Here is a 15,860-nt window from a genome sequence, read left to right as displayed (position 1 = left end):
GTGCGTGCGTCCCCTACAGGACATGGAGGAGACGGTGAGCGCGGCGCTGGGCGAGCTGCGGCAGCTGGAGCGTCACGGCGGGCGGCCGGCGCCCGACGTGGTCCTGGACACGCTGGACACGCAGAAGAGCGCCTCCACCTCCACCTCCTCCACCAACACCACCTCCTCCTCCACCGCCACCACCTGCTCCTCCGAGTCGCCCAGCCCCCACAGCACCCCCAGCACCCCGGGGACCCCCGGCACCCCGGGGACGCCCAGCCCGCTCAGCCCCATGAGCCCCGTCAGCCCGCTGCCCGGCCCGCCCCCCCGGCCCGGCCACCCCTCCCCCCCCGACGCCGCCGCGTCCTTCAAGCCCGTGGCGCCGCCGCCGCCGCCGGGCCGCATGGGGGGGGCCCCTCTGAGGCCCCCGCCGGCCCTGAGGCCCAAGCCCGCCGTGCCGCCCAAGAGCGGCAGCACCCCCCCGCCGCCGCCGCCCTCGCCGCTGGACAAGTCTTGCACCATGTGAGTCCGGGGCCCCCAGGGGCCCCCAGGGCCCCCCCCCCCCCACCCCCACGAAGTCCAGGCCCCCCCGGAATCAGGCCGGGCCCCAGGCCCTAAACGGGGCCCTTCAGAGGTGATCAGGGTATCGCTTACCGTTTATAATCAAACATGAGGGTAGAAACGGTAGGAGGGAGATGTTTAAAAGAAAAGAAATTGAATATTAATAATAATAATAATAACAATAAGGGTTTTACTGTAGTAATAACAAAAAAAAAAGTCTAATATATGAAATTGATCTACGATATGATATGCCATGATATTTATGTGTTGTCAGGTTGGTGTGTACTCTCTTTGGTGTGTAGGGGTTCACTTTCTCCGTGTATCGAAGCATTTATCAGTGGTTAGCTTAAAGGAGTGCTTAAAGAGAGAGGGAGGGAGGGAGGGAGGGAGGGAGGGAGGGAGGGGAGGGAGGGAGGGAGGAGGTACAGGAGGAGTCGTCCTGCCGTGTGCAGCAGGTCCAGCCCCGCTGTGCGCGCGGGGAGATGTAGTTCCAGTGATCGTGAAGCGCCAGAGTACGCAGAGAGACGAAGGCTGCTGTTGTTCTTCAATCTTTAAAAAGACTGGCTGCCGTGTCTGTCATTCATCTACGGAAGCCAACCGGAGTTGGACCCGCCCCCCCCCCCCGACGGCGTCCATCTTTGGAGTCCAGGACCTGTAGTTCTTTTTATTTCTTCTTCTTTTTACTATTTCACTTGGCGCCGCTGCTACTCTGACTTTGACCCCAAACCACGCCTCTCGGGGGGGGGGGGGGGGTCCACGCCTCTGGGGGGGGGGGGGGGGGTTCTCGTCGGTCGACGAGGAGGAGAAGAAGAAGGAGAAAAAAAAAAAAAAAGTTATCTAACCAATTATTCAACTACTAAAAAAATGAATGTTTCCAGTATTTATTAAGCGACTGTTTTAGCCATCCGATGAATGTGCGGCGTGCTGTTCACGGAACAGTCACTCAACTCTTTAGCGGCGGCCTTCTCGTGCCACGGACCTCAGACCCCATGTGTGTACAGGGTGACCTTTGACCCCATGTGTGTACAGGGTGACCTTTGACCCCATGTGTGTACAGGGTGACCTTTGACCCCATGTGTGTACAGGGTGACCTTTGACCCCATGTGTGTACAGGGTGACCTTTGACCCCATGTGTGTACAGGGTTGCCGCGCCACAGTGGTGGCGTTTAAGTTATAGGCTTGAAATGGAACTTTCTGGATTCGGGTCGTGGTGTATGATTTCTTTCCCCATTTGTGTGGTGGGTGATTTTGCGTGTGTGTGTGCGCGTGCGTGCGTGCGTGTGTGTGTGTGTGTGTGTGTGCGCCTCGGTGTGCTTGTGTGTCGCTTTTTTTTTGTGTTCCCAAAACACGCTGAAATAGTGATGGTCATAGATTATTCATGTCTGCCTTGAGTGCCACAACACGTGAGTTGGACCTGTGAGTTTTCTAAGTGTGTATGACAGTTACCCCCCCTCACCCCCCAAAAAAGAAGCATGCCACTGCGTGCGTGTGTGTGAGTGCGAGCGTGTGTTTGTGTGTTTGCGCATGTGTGTGTGTGTGTAAATGGTTGACCTGGTTGTCACATGCTAACCTTAAATTCACAGTAAGCTAACAGGGTGGGGCTGAGTATGTGTTTGTGGGAGTGAGTGTGTGTGTGTATTTATGTGTGTGTGTGTGTTTGTGGAAGTGTGTGTGTGTGTATACAACAGCCCAAAAACATTTAATAAACATCACTTGAACAGCACACTGAATGTGACCAATAGACGGTGGAATGACTTTGAGATGGGCTGACAATGCACATCTGCGTGGGTGCGTGTGTGTGTGTGCACGAGAGAACACGTGTGTGTGTGTGTGGTGTGTGTATATGTGAAAGTGCCTTTTTTTTTACCTCTACCCTTTTTTTGGTGAGTTTTTTCGAAATCCACTCACTCACGCATGTCCCCCGGAGAGCACCACAGGACCGCTCCCAACAGAAAGGACCAGAAAGTGTTTCAAAAAGTAGATCACCGAATAATTATCCAAACTCTAGCGTTTTACCCATCGTGACATTGCACTTTGATGTATAGGGATTGTGTACTTGGCATGTAGCACCACAAACATGTTGGTGCATTTTAACTTAACGAGGAGGAGGGAAGGCTCTCCCTGAATGTGTACCATAAGTCAAAAGGAAAGGATTTTGTCCTGTTAAGTGTTGCTGTATTTGAAACCCTGAGCTTCCTAAAGCTAAGCTCGTATAGCCAAAAGGAATTGTATCGATGTGTTGTATTTATAATATAAATCAACCTGAATAAATTAGAATTCAAGCAAAACACTTGGTTTGGGATTCATTCACACACCAGACGCCGCCGCTCCGCGAGTCGTTGGGAGCGTTGTGCGTTCATCCCCGTTTTATTTCAGGATATGGCGGCAAGTGTAATTGATAACTCAATTAATAACTCTAAAGAAATGATGAGGATGATAAAATCTGGTTTAAAATACCCTCTCCGAAATCAAGAGACAATGACCATCCAATGTTATCCAATCATCTGCTTTTCATTGAAGGCTTTTCTCATCCCTCGCTAACAAGTGGTGGAGCCGTTGTACAAGTCGTGTTCCTCTTTGGTCTGAAACGATCTTCACATTATATATATTATAGCTCCACAAATAGTGGAGAAGAGTCAGAGAAAAAAACATCAAAGGAAGATATGATCATAAGTCATTCATCAGCTATCAGAAAACGCTTTGTTAGCGAGTAAACACACACACACACACACACACACACACACTTCTGTCTCTACGACGGGACAAACAGGCGTCCTGCCACGTGCCTGTTCCGAGTCCGACCCCTATTCATTCAGTCACCTCGGGGGTCGGGGGTCAGGGGTCAGGGGTCGGGGGTCGGGGGTCGGGGGTCAACCCTTGGACCCGGGCTTCAGCGTGGCGAAGGGCTTGGAGTTGCGCAGCGAGCCGGCGATCTCCTGCAGGAAGGCGGCGACGTGCGACTCCTTCTCCGACTTGCGGCCGTCGAAGATGACCACGAGGGTGAAGTGGGGCTCGGGCCGCGTCAGGTAGTAGGTGCTCTGCACCTTGTCGTCGTAGAAGTGCACCGCCTTGTCCAGCGCGTTGAGCTCGGCGGCGCGGTCGCTCATCATCATGATGACGTTGGGCCAGTGGGTCAGCGGCCGCTCGCCGGCCGGCAGCGACACCACGGCGGGGAACTGCTCCACGCCCTTGGGCGCCTCTCGGTAGGCGTGGGGGTGGTGGTAGCCGTGGCCCTGGAAGCTCTCCGAGCCGCGGTTGTCGAACACCAGCGACACGTTGCTGGCGTCGTGCTTGCGGATGAACGCCGCCACCTTGCCGTGGTAGTCGGGCGAGGCGCGCGCCGTCAGCGCCCGCATGTCGGCCGGCGTGGCCTGGCGGCCCAGCGCCTCGTGGAAGTAGAAGGTGAACTTGGCGAGCAGCGCGGCCTGGAAGCCCTGCAGCCACAGGTAGAGGTGCGGCGGCGGCACCGAGCGCTGCGACTGGCCGCCGAACAGGTGCTTGCGCGTCTCCTTCTGCCGCTGCAGCAGCTGGCCCCACGCCGCCAGCTTGGAGTGGGCGCCGTGGAGGCTGAGCAGCGCCGGCAGGAAGCGCCACTCCGACACCTGGGCCTGGCAGCGCAGCAGCTGGGTCACCACGTCCACCTCCGTCTGGAAGCCCTCCTCCACCCGGCCCAGGATGGGGTGGTAGAACCTGGGGAGGGCAGGGGGGGGGGGGGGGGGGGGGGGGGAGGGGAGTGAGGGGAGGAGGGGGTGGAGGAGGGTGAGGGGAGGAGGGAGGGGATGAGGAGGAGGAGGAAGAGGAGAGTGAGGGGAGGAGGAGTGGGAGGGCGTTGGGATAGAAATAAAAAGTCTGAATGTGTGGATATTTCTTTCTAATCAATGATTTAAAGAAATATGATTGATCATTGATTGATATTTCTTTAAATCAATGATTGAAAGAAACATGATCAAACAACTTCCGGATTTCAAAGTAAAAGCTCCCCTCACTTTTTCACAAGAACCCTCTCATTGACACCAACGAGTGGCAGACATCCCTTAAACAGGGAGCGCAGTATCGGTGTAAAAATAAATAAAAGCACACTCACACACGTTAACACATTCTTCTGTGAACCTCTCAAAGATGCCGGCATTAACCCCCCCACTCTCATCCTCTCATTCAGAGCGGGAACCAGCGGGCGGTCATGAGACCTGAGACCATGAGTTCTGATGTTGTTGAGCTTGTTGAGGTTGTGCTGAGAACACAGAAGCTGGCTGACCGTCGCCCACCAGGTCAGCCAGGACGATCCCCCATGTAGTCACACGCTCTGGCTAATGATCAACCTCACACACACACACACACACTCACACACACACACTCTGAGTCTGTTTTTAGTATCTAATCACCTTGGTCCATGCACTGCTGTTCAGAGTCGTCTGGAGCAGCAGAATGTGTGTGTCCCTGTGTGTCTCTGTGTGTGTCTCTGTGTCTCTGTGTGTTTCTGTGTGTCTCTGTGTGTGTCTCTCTGTGTGTCTCTGTGTGTCTCTGTGTGTCTTTCTGTGTGTGTCTCTGTGTGTGTCTGTGTGTCTCTGTGTCTCTGTGTGTTTCTGTAGCTCAGGGCTCACAGCGTGTGGCTCATGTTTGTTTTCACACTTTCTGTTCCCACGCCTGATCCCTGACCTTGAGTACCGAGTACCTGACCTTGAGTACTGATAGCGAGTAGATACACCGATACAGCGTCTAGCATCGTAGCGACTCGATGCACTTGTTCTTATTGAAGGGTTCTCTTATGACGTCATCGATGTAGAGTCGGTTCAGTTACTTTCAACAATTGTTATTTCTTTTCAGAACTAGAACGTTTACATTTATAATCTAGAATTAGAATAATCCATTTGTAATCTTTAAGTTAAGCGTCCATGCATCCATGTTTTTCCGACTCGGCAGCTCGAACGCACGTCAGGTCAGAGAGGACGCGTTTCCCGTTCTGACGTTCCACCTCCGCCGGTCGGCCGCGGCGTAACGCCGCTCTGAGTAGTAAACAAACTGGTCATGTGACCGTCGCCACGCGGCACATGGACTGACACACGCTGCTTCATCTCAGGAAATATTGTAGGAATTTCCGATAGTGGTATCGATATGGGAGCCCCCCCCAGTGACCCACCTGGAGCCCCCCCACCCCCCCCCCCCAGTGACCCACCTGGAGCCCCCCCCCCCCCCCCCCCACCTGGAGCCCCCCCCCCAGTGACCCACCTGGAGCCCCCCCCCACCTGGAGCCCCCCCCCCCCCACCTGGAGGCCCCCCCCCCCCCCCCCCACCTGGAGCTGTACTTCTGCAGGACGGCCTCCAGGGCGGCCACCAGCTCCTCCGAGTCAAAGCTCTTGTGCGCGGCCAGCGAGTGCATCTTCTCGTACAGGTCGGCCATCTCGGTGCGCGCCTGCGTGAAGTGACACAGCTGCTCCGCCAGGTGGGACAGCAGCTCCTCCAGGCAGGGGGCGGAGCCCTGCGCCGCGTGCCGCACCGCCGTCACCACCTTACGCAGCTCGTTGTGCAGCGACGTGTAGGTGGTGCGGATGGAGTCCTTACGGCTGAAGAACGACTGGCCGCCTGCAGGGGGGGAGGGGGGGGGGGAGTGGAGGGGGGGGGAGGGGGGAGGAGGGGAGGAGGGGGGGGGGAGGAGGGGGAGTGGAGGGAGGAGGGGGGGGAGTGGAGGGAAGGGGGGAGGAGGGGGGGGGGGAGTGGAGAGAGGAGGGGGGGGGGGGGGGGGGGGAGTGGAGAGAGGAGGGGGGGAATGACGACAAATTGAGCCGATTGCGCCAAAAATAAAACCTTAAAGGTCACATTTTTCTCAATACATGGTTTAAATGAACACCAACATAAATGTATTAACGAACGCAATTCAATCTGCAACAACCCCTGCTGGGCGACGTCTCCGATTCCGTACGCGGAACACCGTCCGTGGTCACACGGTGCGTAACGTTGACTTTACCCAGCTTCTGTCCGAGGAACGTCATGTTGTAGTACGCCTTCTCCGCGGCGGCCAGGTGGGCCAGGGCGGCCAGCAGGGCCGTCCAGATGGCCCCGGCCCCCTTGGTGGTGTCCTTCTCCTTCTCCACGTAGTCCTTCGCCCGGTCGAAGGAGAACATGCCCAGCTGCGTAAAGAAGCTCTCCAGGATGGCCCTCTCCCGGGGCACCGGCCGCAGCTCATCCTCCCGCACAGCCTCGGTCATCAGGGCTCAGGGCTAGGTCACTCCACAGGTTTGGATACGACTCTACACATGGGGGAAAACAAAGTGAAATGGACAGATCGTAAAGTCGTACAGCTTAACGTGAAGGAGATGAGGCGGAAGGCAATTGTAAACTGATTTCGGACTATTGCGCGAATGAAACGATATCGTTCCGCCGTGAATGTGGACAAATTTATAGTCTGTAGTAGTAGTCTATAGTCGAGTATAGTTTATATTGTAAACAAGTATTTTAAAGATGATACTTTAGTCTGTTTAAAATGGACAAGGATCAGCAAGCGCTCACCGCCTGACAGCCATGTTGGTTACGCAGCATGTCAACAATACGGATCCCCCCAAGGGCCAAAAAGCGAACTCGCATAAGCCGCTGCTCCATTCATCAGCCGTAATAAAATAACTGCTATTAAAGCCACATTAGTCACAAAAAACGATGGTAAAATAAGAAGTGATATTGGGTTACTACGTCGAGGAACACATCAATTGTGAGAAAACTGCTGCCTTTCACTGTCGAACTGGTATGGATGACGACCAGCACCTGCACAAGGTATCGCAGGGGATATTAATAGACGTGAAGGACGCTCTTATTAAGGTACGGTTACTCGAGTATACCTACACCCTCTTGCAGGCCTATCAGTACAGTTAGGGCCGTCATAAAAGCATCAGATGTGTCCAAATCAATGCAGCACATCTTTGAACATGAACCGTTTATTACAGGACGTCGAGTCCAGAATCTCCTAAACGTTTAGCGATAATTAAAGCAGTTAGGCCTACTACCCTAACGAAAACGCTGAATTAAAAAACTCTTAACACAGAAACGTCCACGAGTGGTATATTCCAATGTATATTTAATACGTTAACGTTTAAATGGTAGGTTAGATTAACATAATTTCAAAGGGGGGATATTACGCCGCCAGGTGTGAGTGTGATCCGTTTCCCAAACGGCCTGTGAAGGCTGGTCACACTCACGCCTCCTGATGGCATAACATAACATCACCCTTTTAATGGAATCTCCCTGAGCGATGGAGGCAGTGACCACCGTTCTCCACCAGGGGGCGGTATCCCCCAAACAGCTATTTTAGTGTTACGCGCATTTCACCGTTGTGTGTTTACTGTTTAGGGGTGGAGAGCAACACGCTGGTGAGGGACGTTGTTTTGCACCACCTACTTCGTCACCATCCTCTTTGAGTGTAGGTATTGGTTGTTGGTGCGGATCCGTGGAGAGACTGTAGAGATAATTGTACCTGCTATGTTTAGGTGTCAAGATGTCGACTTATGAAGTTCTCCGTGATGCAGTGATTCACCATGCCACCAGTGTGATTTGTAGGTCTAAGGGCTCCATGGCCTCCTCGCAGTTGTACGAGCAGATCTTAAAGAGCTTCGATGTGACCCAGGGCGACTTTTGGTTCATCATGAAGTGCGCTCGTTTCGAGGTGAAGCGCACCGCGGTGGACAGTGACTCCGTGGTCGTGGCGAAAACCTCTCTACGTTTGTGCAAGGAATATTGGAAAGGGACTTGTTATGAGGAAAAGTGTGAGGAATTGCACATTTGCAAATATTATGTGTATGGGAATTGCAGATTCGGGAAAAATGGGTGAGTTGGGTGAGTTTATAGTTTCATTTTTGACAAATCGAAACTTAAAGCTCAATGCATTAGGCCTACTTGACTAGAAATGTAGCCTTCACGTTTAAATGCCATAATGTATAAAGTGCGTTCATTAGTTAGTCCTACTACATATTCTATCATGTACTTTATCAACATTTTTTCGAGTTGAACCTAGTGTAAACATTAGATAAAAACACATTGACCGATTAATAATACATGTGTCATGATTGTATGACTAGGCTACTTATTCTGAGGCTTTGTGTTCCTTGTTATAATAATATCATGCTGTGACATATATCCAACGAACCAGACATGAAATAATAAAAATAAAAACACTTCACCTTGTCCAAGTTACTACAACAAATGATCTCTTACCTCCGTATGACATTTATCAAATGGTTTGCGTGGCAATACTGTTACACTTCGCACTTGACAAACGTTATATGTTTTTGAACTCTGTTCAAATATTACTGTATCCAACACGACTGTGTTTATCATTTTATTTATCTCTATCCCGTCTCGTCGTTTATTTACATAGGTTTGAGGTTGTTTTACTCTTCTCGCCACGCCAGGTGTGTTCCAGACAGTGTATTTACATGATCTGTCCCTCTGTCGTCCCTTCCAGAAAACCATGCAAGCACTCTCACGACCTGCGGTGCCCGCACAACCAGCCGGTCCTGCGGGACTGCACCCTGCAGGACCTCCCGCAAGAGGACCTCTTCGTGCTGCTGCTGCAGAACGACCCGAGCCTGCTGCCCGAGGTGAGAGGCGCCGCTAGAGGGGACAGGCCAACCAGCCATGGTGAATTTACCCCATTTACTTCAACACACACCCCCAAAAAAAAGGGTTGCCACAAAGCTTGCTCATTGGGCAACTGCGCCAAACCAGTTCTAGCTAAGTTTCGGTGCAACCAGAGTCCTCGGGGTTTCGGTGTCCGGATTTCCTTTTGTGGTTCTTGTGGCGTGCTTCACTGACAGCTCAGCCTATTTGTAAAGAGGTGACCGCGGCAAACAAAAGATTATTATGTTGAACCACTGAGAGACGTCACGGCCGGAGTTTGGATGAAGACAAGATGGGAGAACTGAAGTAAGAAATGTAAAAAAAAAAAAATTTAATATACAAAAAAAGAAAAAGAAAAAAAAAAAAGAAAACATGAAAAAAAGGAGGAAAAAATTACCAGAAGTATGTGATCCATTTCTTGCAAGGTAAAGTATAACATTTCAGCGTGTTCAGAGGGAATTATTTTCTATGATTACATCTTGAATCCCTCTCTTTTGATTGGCCCTCAGGCCTCATGCCCTCTCACTGGGCAAGACTTGCCCAATCAGGGGGCTGAAACCAGCGACGTCATCCATTGATCCTTATGGCTGCCGCCTCGACTTGTTTTGCAACAACTTATAATAATACATTTATAATATATTATAATATGTTTAGCACATTTAGGGTGGGGATTGAAAGGCCTCCTTGCAGCAGTCTATGGCCAAAACTCTTATTTTATTCAATCCTGAATAATTTTTTTAAATAAATAAAACTGTCAAACGCTTCCTCTCTTACTTACGAGAATCCCTCACAATTTTTCCATTGACTCAAAAACGATGACCGGTGTTTTTGCGTCTGACCGTCGCCAGTCGCCAGTCGCCACCTAGCGGCCGATGGAGGAACTACACGTTGGTCTCTTTCATTGGGCTCCGGAAACGAGCTTCGTCTGCCACCCTCCGACCTCTGACCTCTGACCCATAAGGCCCATGTGTGTGTGTGTGTGTGTGACATCACACAGGTGTGCAGGCACTACAACCGCGGTGTGGCGCCCAGCGGCGCCTGCACCTTCCAGGGCAGCTGCACCAAGCTGCACCTGTGCCTGCACCACGCCCAGGGCCGCTGCCGCTTCGGCGCCCAGTGCCAGCGGCTGCACGCGCCCGACCGCCGCGGCCTGGAGCTGCTGGAGGGGAGGGGCCTGCGCGACGGCGGTGACATCGTCAGAGACCTGCTCGTCATCTATCAGAACCGCCACCACCTCCTAGCCGCCGCCGCCGCCGCGCCGCAAGCTAGCGGGGGGGCTAACGCTGCCCAAGGTGAGCAGCTGGTCGAGCTGGTCTTCTATTGCGCTGGCTGAGTTAAACAACAGGGTTAGATCAGATCAGTGATTTGCATTGTAAATTCCTACTAAATTCCTACGTGACTATTTTGTCCATCTATCTATCTACGCAAATTGGAGACCAGAGAAAGAGCTGTTCTAGAGGCTGGCCACCAGAACCATCCTATCTATCATGACACCACAACCATTTCCAGTGTCGTGCAAGTTCACACTTCACATGAACTAGTTCAAAGTTCAGTTCATACAAAAGAAAATGAATAAATTCACCTTCATAGTTCACCAATTCCGTTTTGAACTAGTTCATGTTCAGTTCAGTTTTCAGTACAGTTTTTTTAGAAAAGAAAAAAATGTTTGTACACCTGTTTCATTCATCGCAACTAAGACAGTAACTCTATTTAATAAACATAAATATAATAAACATGTCATCTGGACCTAAGCATCAATTCAGAATGTCACAAAATCTGAACTAGTTCAAGTTCTTTAGTTCAAAATGTGTTACGTTCAGTTCAAAGTTCATAGAAAAATTAACTTGTTCAATGACCTAGTTCTTTTGAACTAGTTCTTCTGAACTAGTTCATGCACAACACTGACCATTTCCTTCTTTCCAGCCCCAACCCAAGAGACTCTGCGCCAGCCTGAAGGATTCAACGCCATTCGGGAGAAACGCAGAGCGGCTAAGATCCGCTACGGATCTTCTCATCCAGCCCGCTTCAAGATGGCGGCAGACGGCCCGTCCCGCTCATTGACCATCCCAGCCGATGCCCAACCTCTCCGTGGTTCCCCACGTGAGTCTCCACACCAGTGATGGAGAAAGTGGAGTCACAGAAAGTCATGTTGTCCACGTTAAAACTGCTTTGGCTTTGCCAACCCGTTTATAAACTGGATTAATGTCATCTACACTTCATCCCAAGTGTGGGAGTGTGTGTGGATGACGGCTGGTTGAAGCAGACCTCACCTGGCCCGAGTCTGACTGGACTCTGGGGCTGGGTGAAGCTGCACACCTGCTGCACACCTGCTGCACACCTGCTGCACACTGAGTGTCACACTCAGTGTCACACTGAGTGTCACACTGAGTGTCACACTGAGTGTCACACTGAGTGTCACACTGAGTGTCAGTGTGGTTAAAGCAGCCGTCTCCACGCAGGGAGATCTCCTGCATGGCAGTGGAGGAGCAGCCTTGCACTGTTCATTAACTACAACTTGAAAAGCAAACCAGATTCAACATCACCACCCTGCGTCCTTCATGTTTAGAGGAGGTGCTTCACGGCCTGGGCCTTTGCTACACCAAGCTGCCATTATAAGCAATGGGGACATATCACAGCCATTCTGCTTAAATTGATGTTTTGTTGTTGTTTGCCCGCTATATTTACTTAATTTTTGCATTTATCCATGCAAGTGCTAGTCATATACGAGTACATCCAGACTTTCATCTATTCAAATAGACGACACAACCGATCACCTGTCCCTCTTTACAGACCACATAACGTTGCACGTATTGCATCCTGATAAGTCCCCTGTTTTGCATTTAATTGAAACTTGTGGAAGTCGTCCGGTATACACCAGAACCACTATACACTAGAACCACTATACACTAGAACCACTATACACTATAACCACTATACACTAGAACCACTATAACACATGATGCTACACAAAATGAAGGGTGATCTGTTGAAGTCAAAGAAAGCACGACGAAACTGTTGTGCTATAAGTGTGTGTGTGTGTGTGTGTGTGTGTGTGTGTGTGTGTGTGTGTGTGTGTGTGTGTGTGTGTGTGTGTGTGTGTGTGTGTGTGTGTGTTGTACATGGACTCCATTATACAAAAACAAGTAAGGGGTGTTTTCTGATTCCACCCATGGCTGAGGCGCGTTTAAGGAATTCCAGTCTTCCTGAAAATCTGGCAACCGCTTCTTGAGGATTGTTTTGACATTCGAGCAGAATTTAACTTAGCTATATATCACATTTGGCATGATGTGATCGAGTCCTATTCATAAACATAATCCCTCTTTCTATGTATTTTATTATTATTTTATTATTTTATCATTCTAATTTTTATTTTTTTTTATTTTCTTTCTATTTCCTGAAACTATTTTATTTAATTTTTTTATTTTGGTTTGCTTCGTGTTCTATTATAATTCTATATATTTTTCATTCCTGGTGCTCTGTCTTAACTGGACAATGCTTTATCACTTTGAGTAACACAGGATTCTGCCAGCAATAACAAATCTCTGTCTTTCTTTCTCTCGCTCTCTCGCTCTCTCGCTCTCTCGCTCTGCCTCTCCCTCTCTGTTTCCTATTGGTCCATTAGTTGGTATGTCTGATTTGAGACACAAGCTGAGTTTGCCCGTCATTCAGACAGATCAGACAGATCAGAGGACTTCCAACGTCAACATCTGTCTCCACTTCCTCCGCAAAAGATGCCAATTTGAAGGTGAGCTTCCGCACACAGCTGCCGTCTTGGAAGCGCAATACAACTTTAAATTCGTCGTCATATTTAATCTGCAATTACCTTGCAACACCACTAGATGGCGACACACATCCAATTAAAGAAGACACACAATGGACTATCGGAAGTGTGATCCTTACAACTCATTTTCAATTGACCAAATAAGACCAGGGGAAACAGGCGCCTTGATGTTTTGGAAGGAACCTTGTGATCCTGCTCCACATGTCTTGTGTTTTGTGTTGTCCCCCCAGACCAGTGCATGCTGGTGCACTTCAACATGCCCTATAAGTGGGAGGTGCTGAAGGGCGGAGCCTGGTGTGACCTGAGGCACATGGAGCAGATTGAGTTGGCCTTCTGCGACCCGGACGCCAGGAAAAGGTCAGAGTTCAATCCTTGTTCTCTCTCTCTCTCGCTCGCTGTCTGGCTGTCTCTCTCTTTCTCGTTCTCGTTCTCTTTGTCTCACTGTCAAGTCTGTCGCTCTCGCCCTCTCCCTCCCGGTCCTGGTTCTGGTGTGCTGGTCCTGGTCCTGGTTCTGGTGTGCTGGTCCTGGTTGTGATTCTGGTGTGGTGGTTCTGGTCCTGGTCCTGGTTCTGGTGTGTCGGTCCTGGTCCTGGTCCTGGTTCTGGTGTGGTGGTCCTGGTCCTGGTCCTGGTTCTGGTCCTGGTCCTGGCTGGTCCTGGTCCTGGTCCTGGTTCTGGTGTGGTGGTCCTGGTCCTGGTCCTGGTCCTGGTCCTGGTCCTGGTCCTGGTTCCAGCCCTGGCTCCAGACCGGTGGACTTCCTCACCATGACCGTGGGCAGCAGGGCCCACCGGGTGCGCCGGCTGTCCACGGTGTCGTCGGTGACCACGCCGCCCCACTACACCCTGACCACGGAGTGGGCGTGGTTCTACCGGGACAACCACCGCAGCTGGGTGGAGTACGGCCAGCCCGTGAGTCCGCCTCCTCCACCTGATCTGTGATTACAATTATTACAGCTTAAAGTATTACAATAATAGAATCTAACACATAATGATACCTTTTTAACTCTAATTATTTACGATTCTTTGGCCAAAGGATCATTTTTCGGCTGGTATTGAAATATCTTTGAACGTGTTTACTGAAGTTTGGAAACATTTCCCCGGAAATTAAGCGGCTATTTAAGCGTCCAAAACTTTATTTAAACCTTTGTTTAGGACAGCGGCCAGAGGACCACCTCGGTGACCTCCCGGGACCTGGAGCAGGCCTACCAGAAGAACCCCCTGGACGAGGTCAAACTGATGAGAGGCTTCCGGGAATATCTCCTCTGCTTTAAAGGTGACACACACTCACGCACCAATGCACGCACGCACCAACGCACGCACGCACCAACGCACGCACGCACCAACACACGCACCAACGCACGCACGCACCAACGCACGCACGCACCAACACACGCACCAACGCACGCACGCACACACCAACGCACGCACGCACCAACGCACACACGCACCAACGCACGCACGCACCAACGCACGCACGCACGCACAACACATGCACGCACCAACGCACACACGCACAACGCACGCACCAACGCACGCACCCACCAACGCACGCACCAACGCACGCACCAACACACACACGCACCAACGAACGCACCAACGCACCCATGCACGCACCAACGCACGCACCAACACACGCACGCACCAACGCACGCACCAACGCACGCACCAACGCACCACCACGCACCAACGCACACACGCACCAACGCACGCACCAACGCACGCACCAACGCACGCACGCACCAACGCACGCACCAACGCACGCACCAACGCACGCACGCATTAATGCACACACACACACACACATGCGCACCAAAAAGAAATAAAAGAGCTATATAAATAGCTATATAAACTACTATTATTATTGATGGATTATTGTGTGTGTGTGTGTGTGTGTGTGTGTGTGTGTGTGTGTGTGTGTGTGTGTGTGTGTGTGTGTGTGTGTGTGTGTGTGTGTGTGTGTGTGTGTGTGTCAGACATGTACCAGTGGAACTGCCGGCTGGACACCAGGAGACGCGTCCGCCGTCGACCTCGCTTCCTGTCCGCCGCCGGCGTGGCGACACTGACCGCACGATAGTCTCTCTCTCGCTCTCGCTCTCGCTCTCTCTCTCTCTCTCTCTCTCTCTCTCTCTCTCTCTCTCTCTCTCTCTCTCTCGCTCTCTCTCTCTTATATCATATATCATAGGTGCCCATATACGGTCAAAGGGAGTTCCCCTTCCTGAATCATGGATGCTGCACTTAATGTGATTGGATGGTTCTTAACGAGGTTATTCGATGAAGGGGACCGTGGAATTCGGGAGAGTGTGATGTTTCTTCCCTCCACATGTTAAAGTTTGTGCGTCATGTTTTACTTGTGTCACAGACTTGTGTTACAGACGCAAGAACTGAAATTGCCTTAACCCTTTCTATATTTAAAGTTGAAGTATACTGAACATGACTGAACAGCATTGTGTGTTACTTTGTCTCACTTTACGTAGCTATATCTCTATATTATATATATATTTGTATATCTATTGGCCTATCTATATTTCAATATCTATCTATCTAATATGTATTTGTGTGTAGATCTGTCTATGCATTTAGGCCACATTTGAATGTGTGCTTCTATTAATTGCAGGAAATATTAAATCTACTTTTAAATGATTGGTGTGATGTTGTTTTTCTACACTTTGATTCGTCTTTTGTTTGCCTTCTTACTTATTGTATATTTATCTATCAGACAAAGTGGGCCCTCAAATTAAATCGCACAGGGATGAATCGATCGAGGTATGAATCGATTCTCAGGATTCATTTCCAAGTGTAGTCCTCCTCCTCACAAATCCACTCCGTCCTCCAGTCGTGACGGGCAGACCAGCTGTCGAACGCCGACCACTGATCCACTGACGGAGCATCCATAGGCGGAGCGGTATAGGCAGTGGGTGGCGGGGGACGGAGACGGAGAC

General features: G+C 50.8%; 2 protein-coding genes across 2 annotated transcripts; one reads left to right on the top strand and one right to left on the bottom strand.

Moving 5' to 3' along the window:
* Window positions 1-3,254: 3,254 nt before the first annotated feature.
* kics2 (KICSTOR subunit 2) lies at window positions 3,255-6,808 on the bottom strand. The gene is made up of 3 exons (XM_084490948.1): window positions 6,503-6,808; window positions 5,832-6,120; window positions 3,255-4,230 (listed from the first exon to the last, which is right to left on the bottom strand). The coding sequence occupies exons 1-3, from the start codon at window positions 6,741-6,743 to the stop codon at window positions 3,411-3,413; spliced, it is 1,350 nt and encodes a 449-aa protein (XP_084347074.1). The 5' UTR covers window positions 6,744-6,808; the 3' UTR covers window positions 3,255-3,410.
* A 1,060-nt stretch (window positions 6,809-7,868) lies between these two features.
* On the top strand, window positions 7,869-15,561 carry parp12b (poly (ADP-ribose) polymerase family, member 12b). The gene is made up of 9 exons (XM_084490949.1): window positions 7,869-8,349; window positions 8,987-9,122; window positions 10,139-10,433; window positions 11,065-11,241; window positions 12,764-12,886; window positions 13,153-13,279; window positions 13,656-13,830; window positions 14,074-14,194; window positions 14,895-15,561. Exons 1-9 carry the CDS (start codon window positions 8,021-8,023, stop codon window positions 14,993-14,995), a joined length of 1,584 nt encoding a protein of 527 aa, XP_084347075.1. The 5' UTR covers window positions 7,869-8,020; the 3' UTR covers window positions 14,996-15,561.
* The last annotated feature ends 299 nt before the right edge of the window (window positions 15,562-15,860 follow it).

This window comes from Micromesistius poutassou (assembly GCF_964030765.1).
Source record: "Micromesistius poutassou genome assembly, contig: SCAFFOLD_1054, whole genome shotgun sequence".
Taxonomy (NCBI): domain Eukaryota; kingdom Metazoa; phylum Chordata; class Actinopteri; order Gadiformes; family Gadidae; genus Micromesistius; species Micromesistius poutassou.
The sequence above is the reverse complement of the archived record's forward strand: the minus strand, read 5'-3'. Positions and strand labels throughout refer to the sequence as shown.

What these genes read in the sequence shown, in the direction of transcription:
- parp12b (XM_084490949.1), top strand. Translation starts at nt 8,021, where the DNA reads ATGTCGACTTATGAAGTTCTCCGTGATGCAGTGATTCACCATGCCACC. An exon ending in ACCTCTCCGTGGTTCCCCAC is followed by an intron (nt 11,242 to 12,763) that starts GTGAGTCTCCAC and finishes TTGGTCCATTAG; the next exon opens with TTGGTATGTCTGATTTGAGA. An exon ending in CAAAAGATGCCAATTTGAAG is followed by an intron (nt 12,887 to 13,152) that starts GTGAGCTTCCGC and finishes TTGTCCCCCCAG; the next exon opens with ACCAGTGCATGCTGGTGCAC.
- kics2 (XM_084490948.1), bottom strand. Translation starts at nt 6,743, where the DNA reads ATGACCGAGGCTGTGCGGGAGGATGAGCTGCGGCCGGTGCCCCGGGAG. An exon ending in GTTCCTCGGACAGAAGCTGG is followed by an intron (nt 6,121 to 6,502) that starts GTAAAGTCAACG and finishes CCCCCCCTGCAG; the next exon opens with GCGGCCAGTCGTTCTTCAGC. An exon ending in CTGCAGAAGTACAGCTCCAG is followed by an intron (nt 4,231 to 5,831) that starts GTGGGGGGGGGG and finishes TGCCCTCCCCAG; the next exon opens with GTTCTACCACCCCATCCTGG.